This window comes from Anguilla anguilla, chromosome 18, assembly GCF_013347855.1.
Source record: "Anguilla anguilla isolate fAngAng1 chromosome 18, fAngAng1.pri, whole genome shotgun sequence".
Lineage (NCBI taxonomy): Eukaryota > Metazoa > Chordata > Actinopteri > Anguilliformes > Anguillidae > Anguilla > Anguilla anguilla.
In genome coordinates, this window is record NC_049218.1 from 9,377,453 (window position 1) to 9,399,364 (window position 21,912).

At 42.1% G+C, this 21,912-nt stretch overlaps 3 protein-coding genes across 8 annotated transcripts in view; 2 read left to right on the forward strand and 1 right to left on the reverse strand.

Moving 5' to 3' along the window:
• The first annotated feature begins 138 nt into the window (after nucleotides 1–138).
• On the forward strand, nucleotides 139–13,108 carry gcfc2 (GC-rich sequence DNA-binding factor 2). Of its 3 annotated transcripts, XM_035400615.1 has the most exons (17): nucleotides 139–528; nucleotides 1,822–2,064; nucleotides 2,513–2,613; nucleotides 3,527–3,627; nucleotides 4,101–4,284; nucleotides 4,681–4,804; nucleotides 5,442–5,505; nucleotides 5,616–5,710; nucleotides 6,575–6,774; nucleotides 7,443–7,587; nucleotides 8,399–8,520; nucleotides 8,623–8,699; nucleotides 10,787–10,853; nucleotides 11,015–11,161; nucleotides 11,274–11,413; nucleotides 11,514–11,627; nucleotides 11,670–13,108. In XM_035400615.1, the coding sequence occupies exons 1-16, from the start codon at nucleotides 210–212 to the stop codon at nucleotides 11,608–11,610; spliced, it is 2,226 nt and encodes a 741-aa protein (XP_035256506.1). In that variant the 5' UTR covers nucleotides 139–209; the 3' UTR covers nucleotides 11,611–11,627; nucleotides 11,670–13,108. The 3 variants fall into 3 exon arrangements, with proteins under 3 accessions (XP_035256506.1, XP_035256505.1, XP_035256507.1); XM_035400614.1 differs by having other exon boundaries at nucleotides 11,514–11,822; XM_035400616.1 differs by having other exon boundaries at nucleotides 3,530–3,627; nucleotides 11,514–11,822.
• Nucleotides 12,454–16,166, reverse strand: LOC118218165 (40S ribosomal protein S24). Of its 2 annotated transcripts, XM_035400618.1 has the most exons (6): nucleotides 15,725–15,746; nucleotides 15,204–15,269; nucleotides 14,806–15,015; nucleotides 14,356–14,469; nucleotides 13,551–13,570; nucleotides 12,454–12,538 (listed from the first exon to the last, which is right to left on the reverse strand). In XM_035400618.1, the coding sequence occupies exons 1-5, from the start codon at nucleotides 15,725–15,727 to the stop codon at nucleotides 13,565–13,567; spliced, it is 399 nt and encodes a 132-aa protein (XP_035256509.1). In that variant the 5' UTR covers nucleotides 15,728–15,746; the 3' UTR covers nucleotides 12,454–12,538; nucleotides 13,551–13,564. The 2 variants fall into 2 exon arrangements, with proteins under 2 accessions (XP_035256509.1, XP_035256510.1); XM_035400619.1 differs by lacking the exons at nucleotides 13,551–13,570; nucleotides 15,725–15,746 and adding an exon at nucleotides 16,083–16,166 and having other exon boundaries at nucleotides 12,459–12,538.
• Nucleotides 16,167–18,760: 2,594 nt separating this feature from the next.
• Nucleotides 18,761–21,912, forward strand: part of tet1 (tet methylcytosine dioxygenase 1) — a 38,407-nt gene continuing 35,255 nt past the window's right edge. For 2 of the 3 annotated variants that reach the window (XM_035399941.1, XM_035399943.1), the window contains exons 1-2: nucleotides 18,762–19,064; nucleotides 20,202–21,803. In XM_035399941.1, the coding sequence (XP_035255832.1) occupies nucleotides 20,376–21,803 (1,428 nt within the window). In that variant the 5' untranslated portion in view covers nucleotides 18,762–19,064; nucleotides 20,202–20,375. Of the gene's footprint in view, nucleotides 19,065–20,201; nucleotides 21,804–21,912 lie in introns of all 3 variants that reach the window. The other variant, XM_035399942.1, reaches the window with a different exon arrangement.

Genomic DNA, 21,912 nt, shown 5'->3' on the forward strand with positions numbered 1-21,912 from the left:
TTAATGGTTAAAACGGCTGGATTCAGAAAATAGAACGTATTTCAATTAATACTCACCTTGCTGATACCACTTTCAGGCTAAAAAAAATGGTTCGTTTCCTCTCGCGTTTTTCCGACCGACTTTTGTCCACAACAGCGCCTCATACTTGTGCGCTTCAGACAGCTGCTGCTCCTTTGGCTAAAGTTAGCCAGGCGGATTTTACTTAAATCATGTTCAGTAAAAAGCCCAGAAGAAACTTCAGGACAAGGCGGGATGAATCAAGTGAAGAAGAGGAACAGAAAACTAACGAGGGAGAAGAAAATAGCATTAAACCAGCCCCCGTTCTACGACGGTCAAAGTTGCCGCAAAGCAGGGGAATTTCCTGTTCTTCCAAGCCGGAGGTGGCCACCGATGAAACGAAGTCACAGACTACTGCTGAAGATTCTAACGATAAAAACAAGGCTGTTACAGACGGGGAACTGTTTCAACGAGCTGAAAAGAAGGAAAACCTGAAGAATGATGCGCTAAATTCGTCTGATGTAAAAGAAGGTAACGTTAGTGTAGTTAAAGTTAGCTAGAGTTCGCTGGAGTAAGCTATTAGCACGTAAACATAAGGCCCCCATAGCTAGTTGTAGAGCGAACTGTAGTCTAGGTTTAATTAACAACAACAATAATGAACTTTATATAGCACCTTTTGTACAATTATCGATACCAGCGATAGGCCTAGAATAGTACAGGAAAGACTTGAAGCTGACTGAAGAAAAGCCGCTGCGTTTAAACGTGATGTTTTGTTTAATTTTGTATTATACGCGATTTCGGTTATCAGCAAGTCACTTTTACTTGGCTTCAGTGAATTTGCATCAGTGGTGCCCAATCATGTGCCATGGAGGGCCTAGAGTGTGCAGGTTTTCATTCCAACTAGTCGCTACACCCATAGACATATATAGTATAGGCCTATATGGCTACACCTGCCTCTCTGGCTGAACGTGTGCTAAATAGTGAAGTCAGCAGGCGAGTGACTAGTTGACAACAGTTCGAGGCTTGCAGCTAGCTAAAGCGTTATGACCAACACACAGCCGCCTTGCATTCACGAAAAAAGTATTATGTATTGGGGCATTTCCAGATGTGACGCTCTTTCTGGTGTGGCACTTAGCTGGTGTGAAAAGGCCAGCAACTGACTCCACTATCCATCTAACCCGCTAATTCCCGGTCAGGGCCGTGGGAGGGCTGTAGCCTATCCCAGCATGTATTGGGTCAAGAGTCAGTAATGCAGAAATGCACCCTGGACAGATTGGTAGGTTGGTAGTCCATCACGGGACACACACACACACACTCTTCACTCACACACTCATACCTATGAGCAATTTAGAGTCTCTAATTAGCCTGCACATCTTTGGACTGTGGGAGGAAACCGGAGTACCCAGAGAAAACTCACATGGGCACAGGCAGAACATGCAAACTCCACACAGAAAGACCCTGGCTGGGATTTGAACCTAGGACCTTCTTACTATGAAGCCACAATGCTATCCACTGTGCTGCCGGTAACCAGGAAGCACACAAAAAAATATTTATTTTCTGACAAGTGGTGCTATGACAATCAAGGATGTTGTAATGTTTATATATTTTTTAAAATAAATAAATAATTTAAGTGTGGTAAAAGGTTGGTGTGACTGGTAAAATTTGGGCATCTACCAGCCGCTGTGGCTGGTGACCCAAAAACGTAATTTCCCAATTGGTGCCAAAAATCCAACAGCTGTAGCATATTGTATGTGGCGTAATAAATATCTGAATGGAGTCCTGTGGCTCACTGTGTAAACTTTTCGTGCCCTTTGATCCGTGTAGGTGGTATTCCTGATGCGAAGCTGATCCGTGCAGCACTGAGACGAAGGAGAGAGGCGAGAGCACGGAAAGATTATATCCCCCTGGCCCGGGAACGGGAGGGCTCTCATTCATCAGAGGAAGAGTCGGAGAGGGACGGTGCTGATGATGATGATGATGACGACGACGAGGACGATGACCACGAGCGCCGAATCCAGTTTGCTCCCAAGATCAAAACTCTTAGAGAGAGGGTAGCTGAGGAAATGGGTAAGTTTCAAAACAGCAACAGTATTACAAGGCTGTATTTATCCCTTATTGGTACACATTCAGAACCGGGCTGTGCAGATGTATTGTTTACATCAACAATGGTTTTCTCAATATTTCTGGGATGTGTAATATGTCAAAGAGGCTCTGGGTGTTTTGCATTTAAAGTAATATTCTGGTGATTCCTTTTTGCCAAGGTGTGTGAAAGAGACTGTGAGCTGGATATAAGACTTTCAATCACACAGTCAGAGAAACTGACTTTAAAAGGCTTACATTTGTCACCAGAAGTGGCAGAAATTTATGGGTCAGGTTCATTTATTGAAGTTTTTAACAGTTTCACAAGGGTCCTCTTTGGCCGACATGTCCCTGCGTGTTTCAGGGATGGAAAGCTCTCTTCTTAGAGTGCTGCATTGGGGTGAATTTTACTTTTTTTTTTTCTTTCTCGTTTGAGGTGGAAGTGACAGTGAGGAGGATGGAACAGACAGTCAGGAAGACGAGGACCAGACGATGTGGGAGGAACAGCAAATCCGAAAAGGGGTCAGGGTGTACAAGGTACAGCAGCTGGTCTTTTATAGTTTTTCTTCATCTGTCCTGTAGGAGTATAAACAGGACGGGACTGTAGACTTGACTAAAATAAATTAAATAGTCCTGTAAACCAGTGCACTTGCGGTGCTGTCTGTATGGTAGCCAACTGTTGAACCACATGTGATACCCCACCCCTGCCCCCATACAGGTGGGGGTTTGATCCACGCTGTGGCACTTCCTCAGCTGTGGACCGTGTATGTTACCCCCTCTGCTTTCTGTCTGCATAAAACAAAAATACAAAAAAGGGAGAGGGGTGGCTTGTCCTTTGGGCAGGGGTTCTGAATCATATCCAGAAATGGTCAGTGTGGGTGCAGGCTTTTGTTCCAACCAAGTAATAACACACCTAATTCAACTAAACAATCTAGAGCCTTTAGTCCTTGATAAGGACCTTGGTTAGTAGAATCGGTTGTTTTAATGGACACCGTCTTCATCAGTCCTGTGTGCTTGTGTTGTCTTCTAGTTTAGCATTTGCAAATGTTATGTGCTTAAATGTATATGCTTAAGCACATCTATGTACATATATCACACTCAAATTAAGAAATGTTATGTATGCTCAACATGAATTTGCTGATTCTACCTCATAAACAGTCTTTATGGAAGACAGGCGGCAGTGTAGTATAATGGCTAAGGAGTTGGTCTTGTTGTAACCTAATGGTTGCCAGTTCGATTCCCCAGTAAGACACTGCCGTTGTACCCTTGAGCAAGGAACTTAACGTGCATTGCTCCAGTATATATCCAGCTGTGTAATCGGATACAGTGTAAGTCGCTCTGGATAACAGCGTCTGATAAATGCCTGTAATATAATATGTAATACTTAAACAGAGCCTGACACTACAGAATCTGATGGAAATTATGAAATTAATATTATCCCTGTCCACAGCACTCTTCCCAGGACACCGTAAGGCAGAAAAAGAAATACAACATTCCTGAATCTCTTCCGCAAATCAGCATTGATGTCATAAAGAAGAGAGTCAGTGCAAAGTAAGTCGCTCAGATTCTCACAGGCTTTGTATGTGTGGGGGGGGGGGGGGGGGGGATTTGGTAAATTAAGCAAGCTGGAGCTGCTCCTAATGGGAGGGGCCTAAGGGGTGTGGGCTATGAAGAGGGTTAAGGTTTCTGTTACACTAAACCAGTGGTCTCCAACCCTGGTCCTGGAGAGCTACAGGGTTTGCTGGTTTTTGTTTTCACCTTAAAATCAGCACCCAATTGAGACCCAAGACACCAGGTGAGTTGAGTTAACTGTGTAGTCAACTGCTCTAATTGATTCATGAAGTGCAGAGTCACTATGAAAACCAGCAGACCCTGTATCTCTCCAGGACCAGGGTTGGAGACCACTGCACTGAACTCTGTCAGTTTGGAGCTAGGCCACACCCCTTTGAAGCTGCTCCAGGCACCTTGTCAAACGAGGAAAAGTTTTGAGCGAGCGAGTGAACGGTGAAGGCCTCCCCCTGCAGGTTGGAAACGCTGAGGCAGGTGAGCCGGCGCAGTGTGATGGACCTGCAGAGGGTCCAGCTGGACATGGACAGCGCCAAGGCTACCCTGGAGCAGCTGGAGAGCGGGTCCAGTCACGAGCAGCACAGGTTCTACAAGGGCATGGGGCTCTACACCCAGAACCTGCTGGAGTGCCTAGGAGAGAAGGTGTGTTCTGTACAGCCTTAGTGCTTTCATTTTTAATGGCAGCACTGCATATCAAATCAGTTTTATTTGTATGGCACTTTTCACAGAAAACTGTCACAAAGACGCTTTACAGAGTAGAGGAAAAAAGTAAATTAAGTTCAAGTTGTCATATTACTACAGTGGATTCAGTGCTGCCCCCTACTGGCTGCATCTTAAAATGTCCGCAATTGCTGCATGACAAGAAGACATTTTTTATGGATGTGGATTATGTCCAATGCTAAAAATTGTTTCCAAAGCGTAAAAGCATGTTAAATATAGACCGCATGTGTACACACGGTTCTGCAAACATCCCAGTCCAGTGAGTCCACGTTGCATCTTAGAGTTGCTGATTAGTTTATGTGCTTGTCGTTCTGTCAGGTGGTGGAGATAAATGCAGTGGAGCTGGACATGCACACTCTCCTGATTGACCAGGCGGAGGTGCTGTTGTCCCGCAGGCGTGAGTCTGTGAGGGAGGTGTCCACTCGTCTCCAGCTGCTGGCTTGTGAGTGCCTCTGTGGCTGCCTGGCTTGGTTTAATGCGTTATAACTCGCCCGATACGTCTTACTATGCCAATTATGATTCAATCCACAGCACTCCAATGTTAATAGAAGATATGACAGTGGTTTATATACACGCCCAGGAAAATTACAGATTCCTCAGCTGTTCAGATTTTAAATTAATCGATCTCTTAAAGACAGGAGTAATGAATCAACAGCAACAAAAAAATAGCGATGAATTAAGTAAATGCATTGCCCCAAAGCTAAGCCAAATAATAAAACCAATGTAGCAACTGTTAGCTTCATACGTAAACAAAGCTCATAAGAATGGCATATTAAAGTAACAGTAAGAGTGAAGTGGAGCAGACTCGTATCTCAATGTAAGTAGAAAAGGTAATGCACTGTGACGTCATGAGAGTGAATTCATATTTCATAAAACATTACAATGTATCATACTGATATTTTGTATCACTGGGAATAGACAAGCTGAGGGCTAGAAGCGTATATTAATATGCAGCTCAGAGGGGCAATGAGCGAAGCCATCTTTGAGGAATTAAAATAACTTGAACAAAGTAGCTGTAGGAGGCGAGGTTTGATACCTTACATGCTGTAATGATATTATTCTCTCTTAACCGACAACAGATGGCACGGATCCATCCGACAACGGACATGGAGACAAAGCGCAGTTAGAGGTGCGGGAGCAAAGGTATGGACCTTCATCATCTCTCTGTGTGTTGCTTTCTGGTTCTGCTCCGTTTAACTGCTGTTAACAATGGCGGTAAAGCGCTTGCATTGATGTGCGTCTCATCGCCACAGCCAGTCCTGCGAGACGGCAGATGCAGAATATGAGAACCTGCCGGCTGACGACGAACCCCTGCCTGAGGAGGCTGCCGAGCTGTGCAGGAAGAGAGGTGTGAATAAGGCCAACCCCTCGAAATCCATTTCCCGGGACCCCAGTTCAGCATCTCCACTGACTAACAAAACCCACGTGCTAGCTGTCTGCCAATGCACACACACATGCTAACTGTCTGCTAATGCACACACACATGCTAGCTGCCTGCTAATGCTCACACATGCTAGCTGCCTGCTAATGCACACACACATGCTAGCTGTCTGCTAATGCACACACACATGCTAGCTGTCTGCTAATGCACACACACATGCTAGCTGCCTGTTAATGCACACACGCACACATGCTAACTGCCTGCTTATGCACACACATGTGCTAGCTGCCTGTTAATGCACACACACACATGCTAGCTGCCTGCTAATATACACACACATGTGGTAGCAGCCTGCTAATGTGGACGCACACATGCTAGCTGCCTGTTAATGCACACACACACATGCTAGCTGCCTGCTAATATACACACACATGTGTCAGCAGTCTGCTAATGTGGACACACACATGCTAGCTGCCTGTTAATGCACACACACATGCTAGCTGCCTGCTAATATACACACACATGTGGTAGCAGCCTGCTAATGTGGACACACACATGCTAGCTGCCTGCTAATATACACACACATGTGCTAGCAGCCTGCTAATGTGGACACACACATGCTAGCTGCCTGTTAATGCACACACACATGCTAACTGCCTCCCCCAAATCGACAGAGGGCATGGCAGGGATAGAACAGAGGGTTGGCCAGGAAACACATTTTTGACTGTCCAAATTGGGCGGTAAGTAACCTTGGGGTCAGAATCTGCTTCACTGTGAATAGGATGTTACCAGATTGAAATAACCTGCGCTTGATCATGTCTCCTGTCCCAGATGAGATCCTGACGAAAGCAGAGAATATCTTTGCGGACGTTCACAAAGAGTTCTCGGACGTGAAGAACATCCTCTGCAAGTTTAACGAATGGAGATTCTTGTTCTCGGAGTCATACGACAACGCGTACATCAGCCTCTGCATCCCCAAACTCCTCGCCCCTCTCGTCAGACAACAGCTCATCGGCTGGAACCCCTTAAATGTACCTGTTTTTTTCTACTCGGTCACTGCAGTTCATTACAGTCACTCAGCAGATGTGCTCATGCAAAGTGACATGCAGAAGTGGAGAAGATCAGTGTTGGTCTCTGGAATACAGAAATAGAATATTGTAAATGGGCCTCGTTTGCCTTTTTGCGATGTTGTACTTTTGTATTTCGAAGACAAACACCAATATTCTCCATTTTATTTAAATCACTCTGAATAATTGTGTGCTATTTTATTGTACCATAATGAAATGCTTTTTTGTTACACTAATACAGTCGCTTATGGAACAAGCCTAACTCCCACCCCCCACTTTTTACACCTTTGCAGGGATAACCCTACTGAGCTACACCTTCTATTGTCTTTTATGAGATTGTTTACTATTTGTCCATACATTTAGCTTTGGGGGTCCCTTAGATCTTTGCTGAGAGGGCCATTGTAAAATAGTGATTTTGTCATTGGTTGCTTTTTCATCAGTTTGGCATCAATCTTAACTGTGCTCTGGAAACAAATGTCAGAACTTGTGCAAAAGTTATTCAAAAGACAAATTCTGCTTGAGAGGTTTTGAAGGAAACTAGCTTACATGAGACGGCAAGTTATTTTAATGATAATATTAACAAATATTTAATAACTACTACCATTTACAACATTGACATTTTGATTTTTCAGCCTGACTGCAAGGACATTGAGGCCTTTCCTTGGTATTCTGCTGTAGAGGACTTCTGTCTCAGGAAGGGATGCAATGAGGCAGAGAACACAGACATTTCAGTTCTAAAGTCTATCATTGAGAAGTCAATTTTGCCAAAAATCCAAGGTGAGGCGCGATGTATTATGTTGGGTTTGTGTAATACCCAACATTCTTCGATCATGCATTTACTATTTAGAAAAATAATTTTTTAAAGAATGGTAGGAATTCTTGGGCCATATCAGTCACCTTAGTCTGTGAATTGGGCTTGCTGTGCTGTACAGTTAAGTGTTTCTACTGTTCTGAACAAGAGCGCCACCCCTGGTCTGGTTGCTACCTTTTCATGGAGGCTGCTAACCCTAAACGTGTTGTTATGCGTGCATCTCTGTAGCCGTTGTCAAATGTGTGTTTCAGTAGAGGATTATACTTGCAGGGTCAATGGCCCAAAAAGGTTTTCTCATGACAAACATGTATGCTTATGGAAAATTTCAAAATCTACCTGCACTTGATATCTTACCCCATCACTACAAAAAGCATAACCTTCTTAAGTCAGCATTAAATTCGCCAGTGTTTACCACTTTGCTGTCTTTGAGACACATTTTGAACATCGTTCGATGTGCGTTTTGATTACGACTATTTTAGACTAGCTATATTTTTTTTTTGTAATTGTAATTTTATTCAGAAATGTACATACAGTGCTCTCAGATTGCTTTCAAAAACAGCAAGACTGAGTGGCAGACGCAATTAAATTCCTATACATTCAAGTGCACTGAATTCACAGGTCACTGTAAGATTGCTCACTATTGGCAACATATTTGAACACCTGATCTGGAGCCAGTCAAACTCAGTGAAAACTGTTAGAGAGATGAATGATGTGCACACCCGGGCAAACTTGCACAGTTGGCTCATTCTGTGTCTGTTTCCTAATGCCACCCTGCAGGTTTCGTGGAGCTAATCTGGGACCCTCTATCCACGGGACAGTCTCAGTGCCTGGCCGGTCTTTGCCGAACTCTACTGGATGACTACAAGATGCTCTCTGGGGAACAGAGCAAACCTGTCAAGGTGCTGGCTCCTTTTTCCCCTGTGTGTGTTTGTGCGTGTGTCTCTGTCTGGATTTTTTCTGATTTGCAGTCACTAACAGAAGCTGTTTCTGGTCTTGCCTAGGCTCTTTTAGAAGCTGTTGCAGTTCGACTGAGGAGCGCTGTGGATGTCGATGTCTTTATCCCTCTTTATCCGAAAAGGTGAGCAAGGCCAGTCTGATGTGCCTTATGTGTTTTTAACGTTCCTTATCCAGCTTAAAAGCTTACGTTTCTACATTTGAGATCACTGACATTGCGTGTGAAGTGTTTATTAAGGTGGCATATTAAGTTCTGCTTTTTAAAAACTCTTTCTAATGCATACATCCCCGTGTCTTTTAGAGAATGTGCAATATGGCTTTTGGGGGGGCAATGGGCCTCATTCACCAACCGTTCTTAAGAAGAATTTTCTTCTTAAAACCCACTTACGCAGTTTTCACTAAGATTCTGACATTCACCAATGTTTTCTTATTTGGGATTTGTTCTTAGGTAAGAACAGAATCTACGCACACTCAAGAGCACACTTACGCACATTTGAGTGCTGACATGTTTGTGCAAAATAATTGGTTATTGCGTTTTCTTCAATTCTACAGTTGTATAATATTATAGGATTTAAATTACAATAATATTTTTATCATTAATAATATTTATTAATAATTATTTTACAAAGCATTAAAGTGCCAGGTTCCGCCTCAGAGGGTGGTTGCCTCAGCAGGAGTTCATCTGTAAATAAATGATAAAAATAAAACCATTGTAGTGACCTTTTATTTTGGAGGGTTTCAATTATGCCATGTTTGGTCTATACTACAAAAGCAAATGTTTAAATTTTGAATACAAACTAAGCACTTAGGTAACACTTTTTAAAGACATGGACATGCTGAAGAAGAGAACACTTATTCAGGGTCGTCACTAAGGGGGTGACACCAAAATGACTGCCAATACATCTTTTGCGCAGTGTTTTGTGCAGCGACGGGTTTACTCCGATGCAGTTTACTGCCGGTTGATTTAATTAGCGGTATTAATATGACGAGAAGCGCTTTGTCGTTTGAATGCATAACACGCAATTCCTTGCGCCCGGGCCCACCAGCATTTTTTAATTAATATTATTTTTGTCTCAGATTTGATATCAAACCATTTTTTTACTTAATCAGTTGTGCGCCCTTCTCCGGATACGGCGTTCACTGAACGAGTAATAGCATCCCATGCATCTTTTTTGTGTTATTTTATATCCACTACTGACGCTACTAAATATGACAGGTCGTTTGCTGTTCACTTCCCACAGCAATATCTTCACTTCAGAACTACTGACGTTTTTCTTACGTTTGGAGTCCGGTGCTCCAGCGTCTTTAGATTTTCGTTTGGGCATTATTGACTTCGTTCGCTCTCAACTTCTCTTTTCGATTTCTGTGTGTGCACACGGCCCTGCAGTCTCATGCCCTTTTATGGGGATTGGCGGGGCGTTTACCTATGCTAATTAGGAACAACTGGCACGCGCTTTACATTTAACATTTCATCATTTTAAGAACACATGTGCGAACAATTCTGCGGTTTAAGAACACGTCATGAATCTGAGGTAGACTTTTCTTAGGATCTTTCTAAAGAACAAATTTAAGAAAAAACTTGGGAAGATATTGGTGAATGAGGCCCATTGTCGATATTTGAGAAGTTGGATAGGTTAGGATGATATTCAGTATCACAGATTTTGAACACTTTAATGACAAATTGACAATTGTGCAAAACTGCCTTACAAAAAAAGCATTTTTTTTTCACTGGAGGTATTGGAGTTTTTTGCTGTTAAAACCATGCTATTACATGATGACGTTATCAGCAGTGGCTACAGCTGATGTTCGCAGGATACAAAACATTTCTAGCTACTGGAATGCACCGCTAATTAAAGCACTTCTCCATTCACACTTTTTCTACTCTGATGTACTGGGAAAAATCCTGAATTAGTCATGGGACGAGCAGCTAAATTTGGGAGCCGCATGCGTACAGGATGATGAAATGCTGTCGCTGCAGAACACTGTGTTCCTCTCGGCATGTTCACCTGCAATCCCAGGCAGCACGTTGTGAGGTGCGGCAGTTTGCTTCCTAACTCACCGCACAGAAGGGAAACGCTCTCTGTCACTGAACCGATACTATATATTAGTGGAGAACAAGCTGATAATGGCCAAAAAAATATTGCTTCTGCCGATTTATCTTGTCCAATTTGGTCTTCCAAAAAGGCTTAAAACTGATGTTTCCTTTTACAGGTTTTTAGATGATGCAAGTTCCCCACAGTTTCAGTTTCGAGACAAACAGTTCTACTCTGCTGTAAAGGTACATTTTGTTTGAACAGCCATACATATTGCATATCCATTACCCAGCTATGTAAATGCATATGTAAAAGTTGTGTAAGTCGCTCTGGATAAGACCGTCTGTTAAATGCCTGTAATGTAATGTGTGTCTGGATTCGTTAAAAATGTGTTTTTCTTTCGTAGCTTCTGTACAACATCACGCTTTGGCACGGTCTGGTTCCAGAGGACGTGTTGATAGAGCTCGGACTGACCAAACTACTGAGCCGCTACCTCATGATAACTCTCCGGAGTGCACCGTGCGAAAGGCATTCTGTAGAGAAATGCAAAAAGGTTTTCATTTATTTGTCGAGTGTTTGAACTTGCAAAAAAACCTAATAATACTGTGATATAATCTCATGATAGTTTTTTGATTGTCAACCCAGTATCTCCTGCTCTTATGTAGGTTGCTGTGTGTTTTCCCAAGTCCTGGTTTGACGATGTGGACGCCGGTGCATCCATTCCTGAGCTTCGCATGTTCAGCGAGCACCTACACCAGACTGCACATGCACTGTGCAAAAAGAACCCACTCACCGCCATTACAAGGTAATGCGCTGCTTCATCTCTTAGGATTTGATTTATTGCTCTTTCTAAGCAAGAACAGTGTCGGGATGCTAAAATGCTTCTTTTTTTTTTTATCTTGTAGGGAGATTGTCACTGATCTGTTGATTCTTCTGAGAAACATGAAGGCTTTGGACAGTGTGACAGATATAGTCGAAACTTACCATTTTGAGGGATTTTAAGGACTCAGGTTTTCGTAGGTAGATTTGTACAAATTACTGCATGTATTACTTTGTTCTCATGTATAAAACAACTTCATGGATATAATTTATTTTCCTACAGCTGTCAAATTTTGTATTTTTGTACTTTGTCAAACAGTGTTTTCTTGGTTCATAAATCTGTGGTAAATAATTGTTTGAAATTATTCTTCACAATCATTTAACAGAACATTTTTTCAAAATTTGATAACTAGATTTTCATGTAGGGGGGGGAACCCTTGTTTAGACTCAGTCTAATGAACACCAATACAATTCCTAACAAGTAAAGGCTTTGCATGAAGTAGTGCAGCAGACCTGGAGGATTACAGTAGGATACTCTAGTGTGCATTAGTGTACCACTATATCCAACATCAGTTTCTAAACCAATTGCTTTTATGACAAATGTTACTCTTGTACAAGACATCAACATAACTTTTGATCAAGCTGGCTTGTAGTTGATTAGATATAACAAATTAAGTATAGGACAGCCTGTGCAAATGCACTTTGCACTGGGCACAAATCCTTAGTATTTTAGTTTGGTATCACCAGATACTAAAAGAAATCTGACATGGGGATCTGCCTGGAAATACCACTGGTGCACAGGTGTCAAACTCCAGTCCTGGAGGGCCACTGTCTGCTGGTTTTTGGGGTGTTCTCGGCACAAATATTTCATTTAAGTCATTGATTGGCTAAGGAATCCACACAGCTTGTTCAAGGCCTTAACAGACAGCTGATTGAAAGGAAACCACAAAAACTTGTGGCCGCCTCAGTTTGGATTCAGTTTGACACCCCTCAGACACTTAATTTATAAAGAAACTACAGTTTTCAAAACGTTTTTTTCTTTACAATTTATTTGATGACAATATACAAGAACATCTTGAGCAGGACGCCATTCCCTGAATGTCTGGTCTCACTGCAAAAGAAAGAATAAAATAGTTACATACCATTTTCGCTCGTAAAATTTACATCAGTTCTACACTAAATTTTAAACGAGGCTAAATAAGCAAGACTTTATTAGCTTGCAGCTGTAATTTGTGAACTCTACCATACACTACTGGACAATGTGCACTGCAAAATCATTCTTTTTAAAAGCGCAAGGAACACTCAACCGGTGCCAAAATGAGAATGGTTTAAAAATGCTGTAATGTAACAAATTGGTCTGACTACCCCCGTGGAAGTTATTGCATCTTAAATTTCAGTTTAAAGCCAACACCCCAAAAATGTTTTCTGCAGGGAAACTAGCCTGCCTTTCTTTGGTTTTAACAGTCTAATATTAATTGTATTGGATGTGTACTTCTCTATGGCACAGGCTGAGTCAAGAATGATGGAATTCTGCCATCAGAATGTGCTCATCTAGGCACTATTACAGGGAAGATGCACTATTGTGATGTCACAGACGTCACAATAGTGCATGACAAAGCCTGCCACACCCCCTCAACTGTTGCAATGCAGTAAATTTCAAGCCCTGCAACTCTGACAGGGTGAACTTCCTTTTTCTTTGTGACCAGCCAAATGGATAAGTTGAAAGATGGCATGCTTTGTAATTGTCGGTCCTTCGGTTGGTACAATTAAGAACTAAATTAATGACAGTTGTTTTTCATTAAAAGGATAGTTCACTGAGCCATTCCATTATCAGTTTGTGTTTTCCATTGGCCAAAGACAATGTGTGTGAGGAAAATGCATATTTAAAACATCTTGTGCGGTGACATTGAGGTTGTAGGTGCGTATCCAACTGACAACATAACACCTGACAAAGACGGTTAAATCCCTTGACATGAAATAGCCCTTCATGCATGACAAACTGGATAGTCAAATCGGTTTCCTTCATTAAAAAGAATAAGCAAATTCAGCATCATGCAAAGAACAAAGGCTGCACCCAAACATGGAAAGGACTGCAAATCAACACCGTGCTCATTCCGCTCTACCTGTAACAGAAACTTCATTTCTGAAATCATCCATGGGAAGCATGATGAAAAGTAAAAATGACAAATTAAACATGGTCCCCGGTCATCCATAAACTTATCTTCCAGTCATTCTTGTAGCCACCCCACATTCAAAGCACTTATTATACTTAGTAATATTTCGTATAAGTGCGTGCTTGATTTCAGTCAAATAAGTGAATCAGAGGTTAATTATGTTCATGCTTGCTAAAATAAAATGTTACTTGATTTCTTATGGCAACAGAAGAGACCATCACAAATCTATAGAGAGTATTTCAAATCTATCAGTTGCCCGGAAACAAAGCTATGCTATAGCTTCATTGGTCTTTAATGATCAGTGGATTGCACACTATCCAGGTGACAACTTTTGAGGATGTGCTTTGTTAGACTACTGGGTGTGATTATATACAATTTTTTTTTAAGGCATGGTAGGTACTTCTGTAATTGTTACCTTATAAATTTAGTCAATTTAATATACTGCTTATTTATCTTAAATCTGAACACAAACAGAAATTAGGGGTTTAAGGCATTTGTGGTGCTGTTAAGGCTAAACGCTACTTATAAAACAGAATTTACCTTCTGTTGTCCAGATGACCATTAAATAAAAAGAAAGATGGCAAAGAATTAAGGCAACGGAATAATAAAATGCAACAGATAATTTGCAAAAAAAAAGAAAAAAGCGTAAATCCTTCATTTGGATAAAAGGAACACAAATGGATAAGCAGGTGGTAAAGCGATGTTCTAGAGTAGATGTGCGTTCGTAAAGTCCACTACAGCTCAAACACGTTACCTTCTTGCCAGCAGCACCAACGTTGGCCTTGGCAACCCCTCTGACTTTCTTCATCCTGTTCTTGCGTTCTTTGCGCTGTTTCCTGGAAGACTTTTTCTTCTCGTACAGGCCGTGCTGTTGAGGAGATTGAGAATGCACTGGTCAACGCGAGACCAACACAAAAGCTTCTACAGAACTAATTTTTGTGCATGCAGCCGTCTGAGCTAAATTCTTGCAGTAACAGCCATGGGCATTCACAAATGAAGATCATGTTTTGCGACAAGTTTCTCTTTACTAAACTCCTATATATTCCACCAGTGATATGACTGACCAAATCCCTTTAAATGTAATGCTACATGTGCTGCACAGACCTGAACTAGGATCTTTCATTCAAAACACGATGGCAGGTCAAAAACGTAGCCCTTGCCCTGATTTGTGCCCACAATGCAAACTCCAATCCCAGTGACTTACTCTGGCAAGTCTGTGTTTGGGCTCATTCTTCTTGGCATAATCCAAAGAATCATAGACCATCGCGAAGCCTGTTGTTTTCCCGCCACCAAACTGTGTCCTGAAGCCAAAGACGAACACCACGTCTGGAGTGGTCTTGTACATTTTGGCAAGCTTTTCCCTGATCTCAGTCTTAGGAACCGTCGCCTTTCCAGGGTGTAGGACATCAACAACCTTCAGGATTCAGGACACACAAGATTTAGCAACACTCATGACAACACTGCGATGGTCACCACAGCAACCAACTCACATTTTTAAGTCAGTTGATAACAGATATTGTGGCATGCAATTGAGCTTTATAGGAAAGCACAAGCTGATGTAAAAATCCAGCTAGAACTTATGTTCGTTTAGGTGATGCTTACCATTTGCTTCCTCTGAAGCAAGCGGTTTGTCATAAACTTTCGGGTCCTGACGGTCACTGTGTCATTCTGAAATAAACAAAACGTGGGGTGAACAAGCATTTATGTCACAAGTGTACAAGGGTAAGAAACATGGATGCTTACATGAGCAACTAGCTAGCAAACTGCAATGCGATGCGCCTTAACTCAAGCAAAACAACCCGGACATATCTAATGCTTTCGGCAGCGTTCATACGCTAAGTAGTACCAACTACTCAACTTAACCGCCGAGTAAAATTTACCAGACTAGCAAGCGAAACCAAGCAAGCACAGCAAGATGAACACGTCGTACCGGGCTGCAGATGGTATGTCAATCTCGGTGTATAAATAATAGTCTATTAATGGGGCATTAACAACGCATTCGCCACAATTTAGCTATCATAACATTTTAACACTGGCCATGCTATACTGGACATGGTCTGCATGTACATTTTTTTCTAGCTAGCAATAACTTTTGAAGTGAGTTGGCTAGCTAGTAGCATTACCATTGCACAAACTGTTAATAGGTATGCGGAGGACAAAAGCTTTGGCGCAAAATTAAAAACAAAAGCAGTGCCATTCAAGGCAACTTTCAGGGATGACGAAGGTGCTTCGTGAAATTAAAAGCTAGCAAACTTATTCGCCCACAATGTGCGACAAGACTTCGCTAGCTAGATAGGCCACTAGGCTTCACCGGGTCCATTCAGATAACTCAAAATAAATGCCTTTCGGTTTATTTCAGATTGGGGTATTTCATTAAAGTAGTTTAAATAAAGACCACAAAATCGATAACGACTGTAAAATTATAAGGATGGCAATGATAATATGGGGATTAAGCTCAGATTTTAGTAGCACTAAACTCACCATCTTGGCAGCTGCCTCACTCAGGGACGTGAAAAAGAAAGAAGGACCCCTTGACGGCCAAGAAAATGCCTGAACGAATGTCGCATTAAGAAGGTTAAGTGTTTGCCTGATTGAAAAGATGCACGGAAGCCCATTGCATTTTATGGAACACGAGTGCCACAATCATAAATAAATAAAATTAATAAATGTTGAAATATAAAAAATTAATAATAATCTAAAATGTATAAATAAATCTGGAAATTGACATAGAAATATAAATGTATGCAATTAATTTCAGTGATATTTTTTATGTTCATTATATTTTTAACTTCATATTTGTATTTATTTATTAATTTATTTCTGTATATATTTCCCTATTCATTCTTTATGAGCACAATCTGTCAATTAACTTGCTTACAAAGTCTGACATACCAACCTTCCATGTGTTAAAAGCTACAGACAGCACTTTACATAATCAAATTATATTTGATAGGCTGATTATTGAAAATATTTATTCTTTCTTAAAAAAATTTTTTAACCACAATTATAAATACTTTCGTCCTTGTATAGTTAATTGTTAAATTGTATAATTGTATTGACTGATGTTGACAGGCAGTTATCATTTTGTAATGCTTAAGGAGATTGCTTAAGTGCAAAGTTCTTACTTCTTGTTGAAGTCTTAGACCATATAAAACCTATAACTGCATATATTTAAAGCCCAAAGAAATAATTGAGTACATAAACATATGGGCCATCACACTGAATTTCAGCAGGCAATCAACAGAGATGCCTTGCTAATTACACAATTAGGGAGGGGCTAGTGATGTGTTAAACACTGCACAGTAATATAATTGTACTTAATGGATAACTGTGAAAGAAGTATGTAAAAAAAAAAAAGACAACGTAAAGACCATTGGCAGAGTAAAATAATATTGTACTAGTGCACAGCATTGCCCTGCAATGGACTGACGAGCTGTCCAGGGTGTATTCCTGCCTCTCGCCCAATGCATGCTGGGATAAGCTCAGCATGCAGCCTGTCCCATTCAGGTTGAATTAAAAACTTACAGGATGGTAGATCTTCAGGAAGATGGTTGGCTAGCCCTGATGTTGGTATTTGCCACATCCCTCAGTATCAATTGCAGTTAATTTTAATCTCCTAAGCTTTCTCAGCATTTAAAGGCACTTAGTTCAAAGGCTGACTCGACTGCCCAACCCTCTTCCTGGAGATCTACTGTCCTGTAGGTTTTCATTTCAACCCTAATTTGGCACTCCTGATTCTACTGATTAGCAGCTCAACTAGAGCTCTCATTGTTAAATGAGGTGCGCTTTGTTAGGGTTGGAGTGAAAACCTACAGGATGGTTGATCTCTAGGAACAGGGTTGCAGGAACAGGACATTTTCATTTGTCTGAAGTGAAGGTCTCATGTCTGCTGAAGTTCATCAGGCAACATAAATGCCCCTTCACAAATCAGTAGCCACCAAGAGGTCACCACATGTAAGATGACTTTGATGATGGCAAGCTAATTATTGGTTGCAAGGTGCCGTTAATTACAAACTCAGTTATTTTACACAGAAAAAGATCAGGCTGGATTTGTCCATGTGTCGTTGGGGATGCTGGACACAACTGTTGCAAGCAGATTCAGTACTGTTGTCTCAGTCACGTTATTATTTCACCTCAAGACAAACCCTCATATATTGGGGCATAGGGGTATAGGGGCATTTGGGGGTTTTCAGTCAGAAGTAAGAAAACACAATTTAGGTAACACCAAAGCAGCTTGTACAGTGGCAATGCCTCCCAAACTTTTATGTATTTCTATGCTCCAATTATTCTTCAAAAATTTACGTTTAATCCTATTTTCGGTTGGAGCAGTATCATGTGATACACGCAACCTGGGACTGCTGCGCTCAAGGCAAAAAATATTGTCACAATATAAAACCCCATTTATGTTTATAGTTGTGAATAAGAAATGCAAAAACATTTCTGGAAACATACTGGCACTGTACAAAATGCTCTGGATTTACTTGCGGTATATTTTTCCTTTTTAGACCATAAACTCCCAAATGCCCTTATAACAGCCTTTGCAGGGCAGGCAGATCATCAGAAACTTTTGTCAAAATATAAAATATTCAAAAACTGTATGGTCCAATCACAAATGTACAATGAAACTGAAATAATATACAAACTGCAGAAAGTGAACAATCCATTTTAGCTCAAATTCACTAAGTAAAAACATTGTGTGCACATGTGAGTAAGCTATATACTAATCTGAGCTTCAAGTTCAAACTGCAACATGGTTGTAAAACAATAATGTAACATACTGCATGCTTGGGAAAAATCAGTATAATTTCTGCCCAACTTTTTCTTTTTTGTTCACAGAAGAACAAATAAATGAACATATTTAAATAACCAAATAACTGAAAAATGAAGCAGATATTTGTATGGTATTATATTTGTACATAGGTCATATGGTTATCATTTAAACATACCAAATGTAGCCTAATCTTAGCCTACACCATCGTGTATACTAGCTTTACTTTCAGTATATTTACATTTTCCAGGTAAATTAAAAAGATAAAGCAAAACAATTTCCTTTGGCGAATTATGGCAAATCTTGCTATTGTGAACTTGACAGAAAATGGCATTGATTCTTCCGCACTAGTAAGAGTCTGTCCCTGGTTTTTAGTCTTTCCAACAAGCCTCCATTAAAGAGCCCGAGCTGACTGGTGACTGTAGGTCGAGTCTGGGAGAGGGGCAGCCTGGAATGGACTATCCTACGTAAACGTTAGCTGAGGAGATATGTCATTTTAATTGGTGCTTTAACTCTATAGCATAGCAGTGTGTTAATAACGCACATAACACTTTACATATGCTTCGAGGTTTGCCTTAATGTATTACCGTATTAAAGTGGTGCTGTTAACTATATTTAAAAGAAATACATGGATCAGCAGTGTCTTGCAAAGGTGGAGTATTATTAGCAATCCAGGCAGTGCAACTGTCCTTCTGGTATGTAAAGTATTTGGGGTGTTTATTAAAGTGAAAATGTAAATAAAATGGCACAGATAATAAATGCAACATTAGCGTCATTTGCTTTAACCGAATCGGTCAAGCTCGTGTGTGAGAAAATTAGTCAGAATTGGCTAATGGCTATAGCTACTGGTGCTGCTACAGCAGCTAGCTGGCTGGAGTTGATTAACTAGCCCTGAAAGTTATGAACTCGAGCTAGAATGAGCAAGTTGGCGCACAGACCGACCACTGGTGTCCAGCACACTGGCGACCGCGGCAGACACAGTACCTATCTTGACAACAGATATAACAAATGTATTTATGCCTTAATAAGATTTTACCGATCGATCTATGCTTCGTTCGCTTGTCAGCTAACAAGCTAGTACAACAGCAAGCTAGCTATCTGAAAAAACGTCGGTAGCGTCCGTTTATCCGTCGAAACTTATATTAAGTAGTACCTTGCAAATGACAAAGCAGTTTGCAAATATTAAACACGTAAACCCGAGACGTTGCATCTTATTTGATGTGTTGTGATTGTAAAGGGTGTCGTGTGTCTTCGTCTGACAGGGTGTTCAGTGTTGTCACTTCGGAAGGTGACTACCCAAATTACACGGGCCATCGCCATTCCATTTCTTAAAGGAACACGACAAGAAAAAGCCATGCATTCGTTTGGTTCAGTTTTATCTTTTATAAACTGCTGTTCTGTGAAATAAAAGTGAACTTGTTTTATTTGAGTTTATTGTATGGTACCATAAGATATGCTACAACAGAAAATAATGAAATCCTTCCACATGCGGCATATAGCTGTCTACATACGCTCTACTATCCCAAATATTTTGTTTGGCATTTAAAAAATGCATCACGTGGAAACGTGATCCACTTTGGTTAGTTTTGTGTTTTGTGCTGTGTTCCATATTTATGCTATACTATTAGGCTTGTGACAAGGTTCATATTTGACGTGTTTGACTGCAGTGAATTTTGTGTGCTTTCCTGATTGTTCTAATGTGCTCATAACCAGAGACTATGGGTATTTAATATTTACATACAGATGTGCAGACAGAGGCTAGATATTGTTTATGTATATGCACATAAATCAGGTCATCAGTTTCATCTGATTGCTGTTTTTTTCCCCTGCAGTTGTCTTGGCAAAGTGCAAAAATGAAGTCATAGGCCACTGTATCCTGAATCTACAAGTAAAAAAAAAAAAAAAAAAAAAAGAACTAGAGTTAGAAGCTCCAGCAAAGAACTGCTGCCTGATGCCCATGACTGCGCCCCCATTTCCCCGCCTCCATACCCTCGTCCAGCTGAAATATGCCCCGCCGTCCCAAGCCTTCCAGGAAAACTCGGCCTCGGGGGAGGACTGTGGGGAAGAAGGAAACCCGGCCTGTATCCAAGAGGCGCACCTGTAACTCCAGCAAGCCCCGTGGGAAGACCGTGCAGAAGAAGGCTAAGGAGACGGGGAGATCTGCAGCAAGGAGCCAGCCGACTAAAGGGCAGCAGGGCAGTCGTCTCAGGAAACTCGCTAACGAGGGCAGTGCCAGAGCTTCAGGGTCAATACGGCTTAGGTGCTCTCAAGATCCACTGGCCCAGTACGGTTTATCTGAAGACCTCTATGGTCGAAGGAAGTCTCTTCGCGGCACCTCAGTTTTCCAGTGCCTCCCACCAGCCCTGCTTCCCAACAGACGGAACCGGGCCGCTAGTGGGCGGGGTCAGCTGGGTGGAGTTCAGAAAGGGCGGCGCAACCCGGAACATGATTCTGCAGCTAGGTGTGAGGAGCAGGGGGCGGAGGTGTCTGTCCCGGGCAGCCAGGGCCATCCTGTAATTCCCCCCGTTGAGCAGGTCGCTGAGGAGCCTGCTGAGGACGGGATGCCTCCTTCCGGTGAGGAGAATGAGCCTCTGTGCTCGATGAGCACGAGTGCAGAAGCTAAACCTAGTGATGCTGCTCCTGAGTGCACAGATCAGGACCAAACCATGTCAATACAGTCGGTGCTCACTGTGGAGGTGGGGCACACTGCTGATCTAAGTCCCCAGTGCCCAATAGAACCAGCTCTCCCAGACTCGTCCGTCATGGAGACCTCAAAAGAAGAGGAGGACTTGAACCAAGGTGCTGAAACGCAGGAAGAGGTGTGCTCTGTTTTGTTGCTTGTCGACGATCAGGTACCCCAAGTCACTCCTGTGAGTCCAAAGCCGGCGAATGTGCCGCCGCAGGTCTGTGCAATAGTAGACCACTACCCTACACCTCAAGAGACCAAGAGCCAAGAAACGGGACTCCACATCTTGGCTCAGTGCATCGAAGAGACCAAAGAATACTCCGGAAATTTCGAGCCGTTAGTGGGACCCAACACGGATGCAGAGGCTCCATCACTCCTCTTCCCTGGATCAGAAGTCAGCAGCCTCACGTCAGGCTCAGACTCTATGCCAAAGATGACCCTTAGTCTTGAGAGCAAGCTCTCCTGCAGCTCCGAAAGCAACCCGTCCTGGTTTGATACAGAGTCTGAGCTGGGCTGCCCCAATCTCCTGGATCTGGAGGCTCCAGCCTCATTCCTGGGGTTGGAGCAGGAGAGGAAGAGGAAGGAGAGGAAGAAGAGGAGCCGATGTGGGGCCTGCGAACCGTGCCTGCGCAAGGACAGCTGCGGGGCCTGCAGCTGCTGCCTCAACCGCAAGACCGGCCATCAGATCTGCAAACTGAGGAAGTGCCTGGAGCTGAGGAAGAAGCCCTCTGCTCTGTCATTGGCTGAGGTAAGATTCTGCTTTGTCCACCTTAGTGGTTAAGGCCAAGCCACATGTCCTTCTATGAGAAGCAAATTTGTCTGCTGATTGAATTGCCTTCATTCATTTTCAATGAGGA

Excerpts from the sequence above, each read along its gene's own strand:
- gcfc2 (XM_035400615.1), top strand. The coding sequence starts at position 210 with ATGTTCAGTAAAAAGCCCAGAAGAAACTTCAGGACAAGGCGGGATGAA. Across the intron at positions 4,805-5,441 it reads TCGTCTCCAGCTGCTGGCTT|ATGGCACGGATCCATCCGAC; the intron begins GTGAGTGCCTCT and ends AACCGACAACAG. Across the intron at positions 7,588-8,398 it reads AATTTTGCCAAAAATCCAAG|GTTTCGTGGAGCTAATCTGG; the intron begins GTGAGGCGCGAT and ends GCCACCCTGCAG.
- LOC118218165 (XM_035400618.1), bottom strand. Across the intron at positions 15,016-15,203 it reads TGCTTCAGAGGAAGCAAATG|GTTGTTGATGTCCTACACCC; the intron begins GTAAGCATCACC and ends TGAATCCTGAAG. Across the intron at positions 14,470-14,805 it reads CCAAACACAGACTTGCCAGA|CACGGCCTGTACGAGAAGAA; the intron begins GTAAGTCACTGG and ends TCTCCTCAACAG.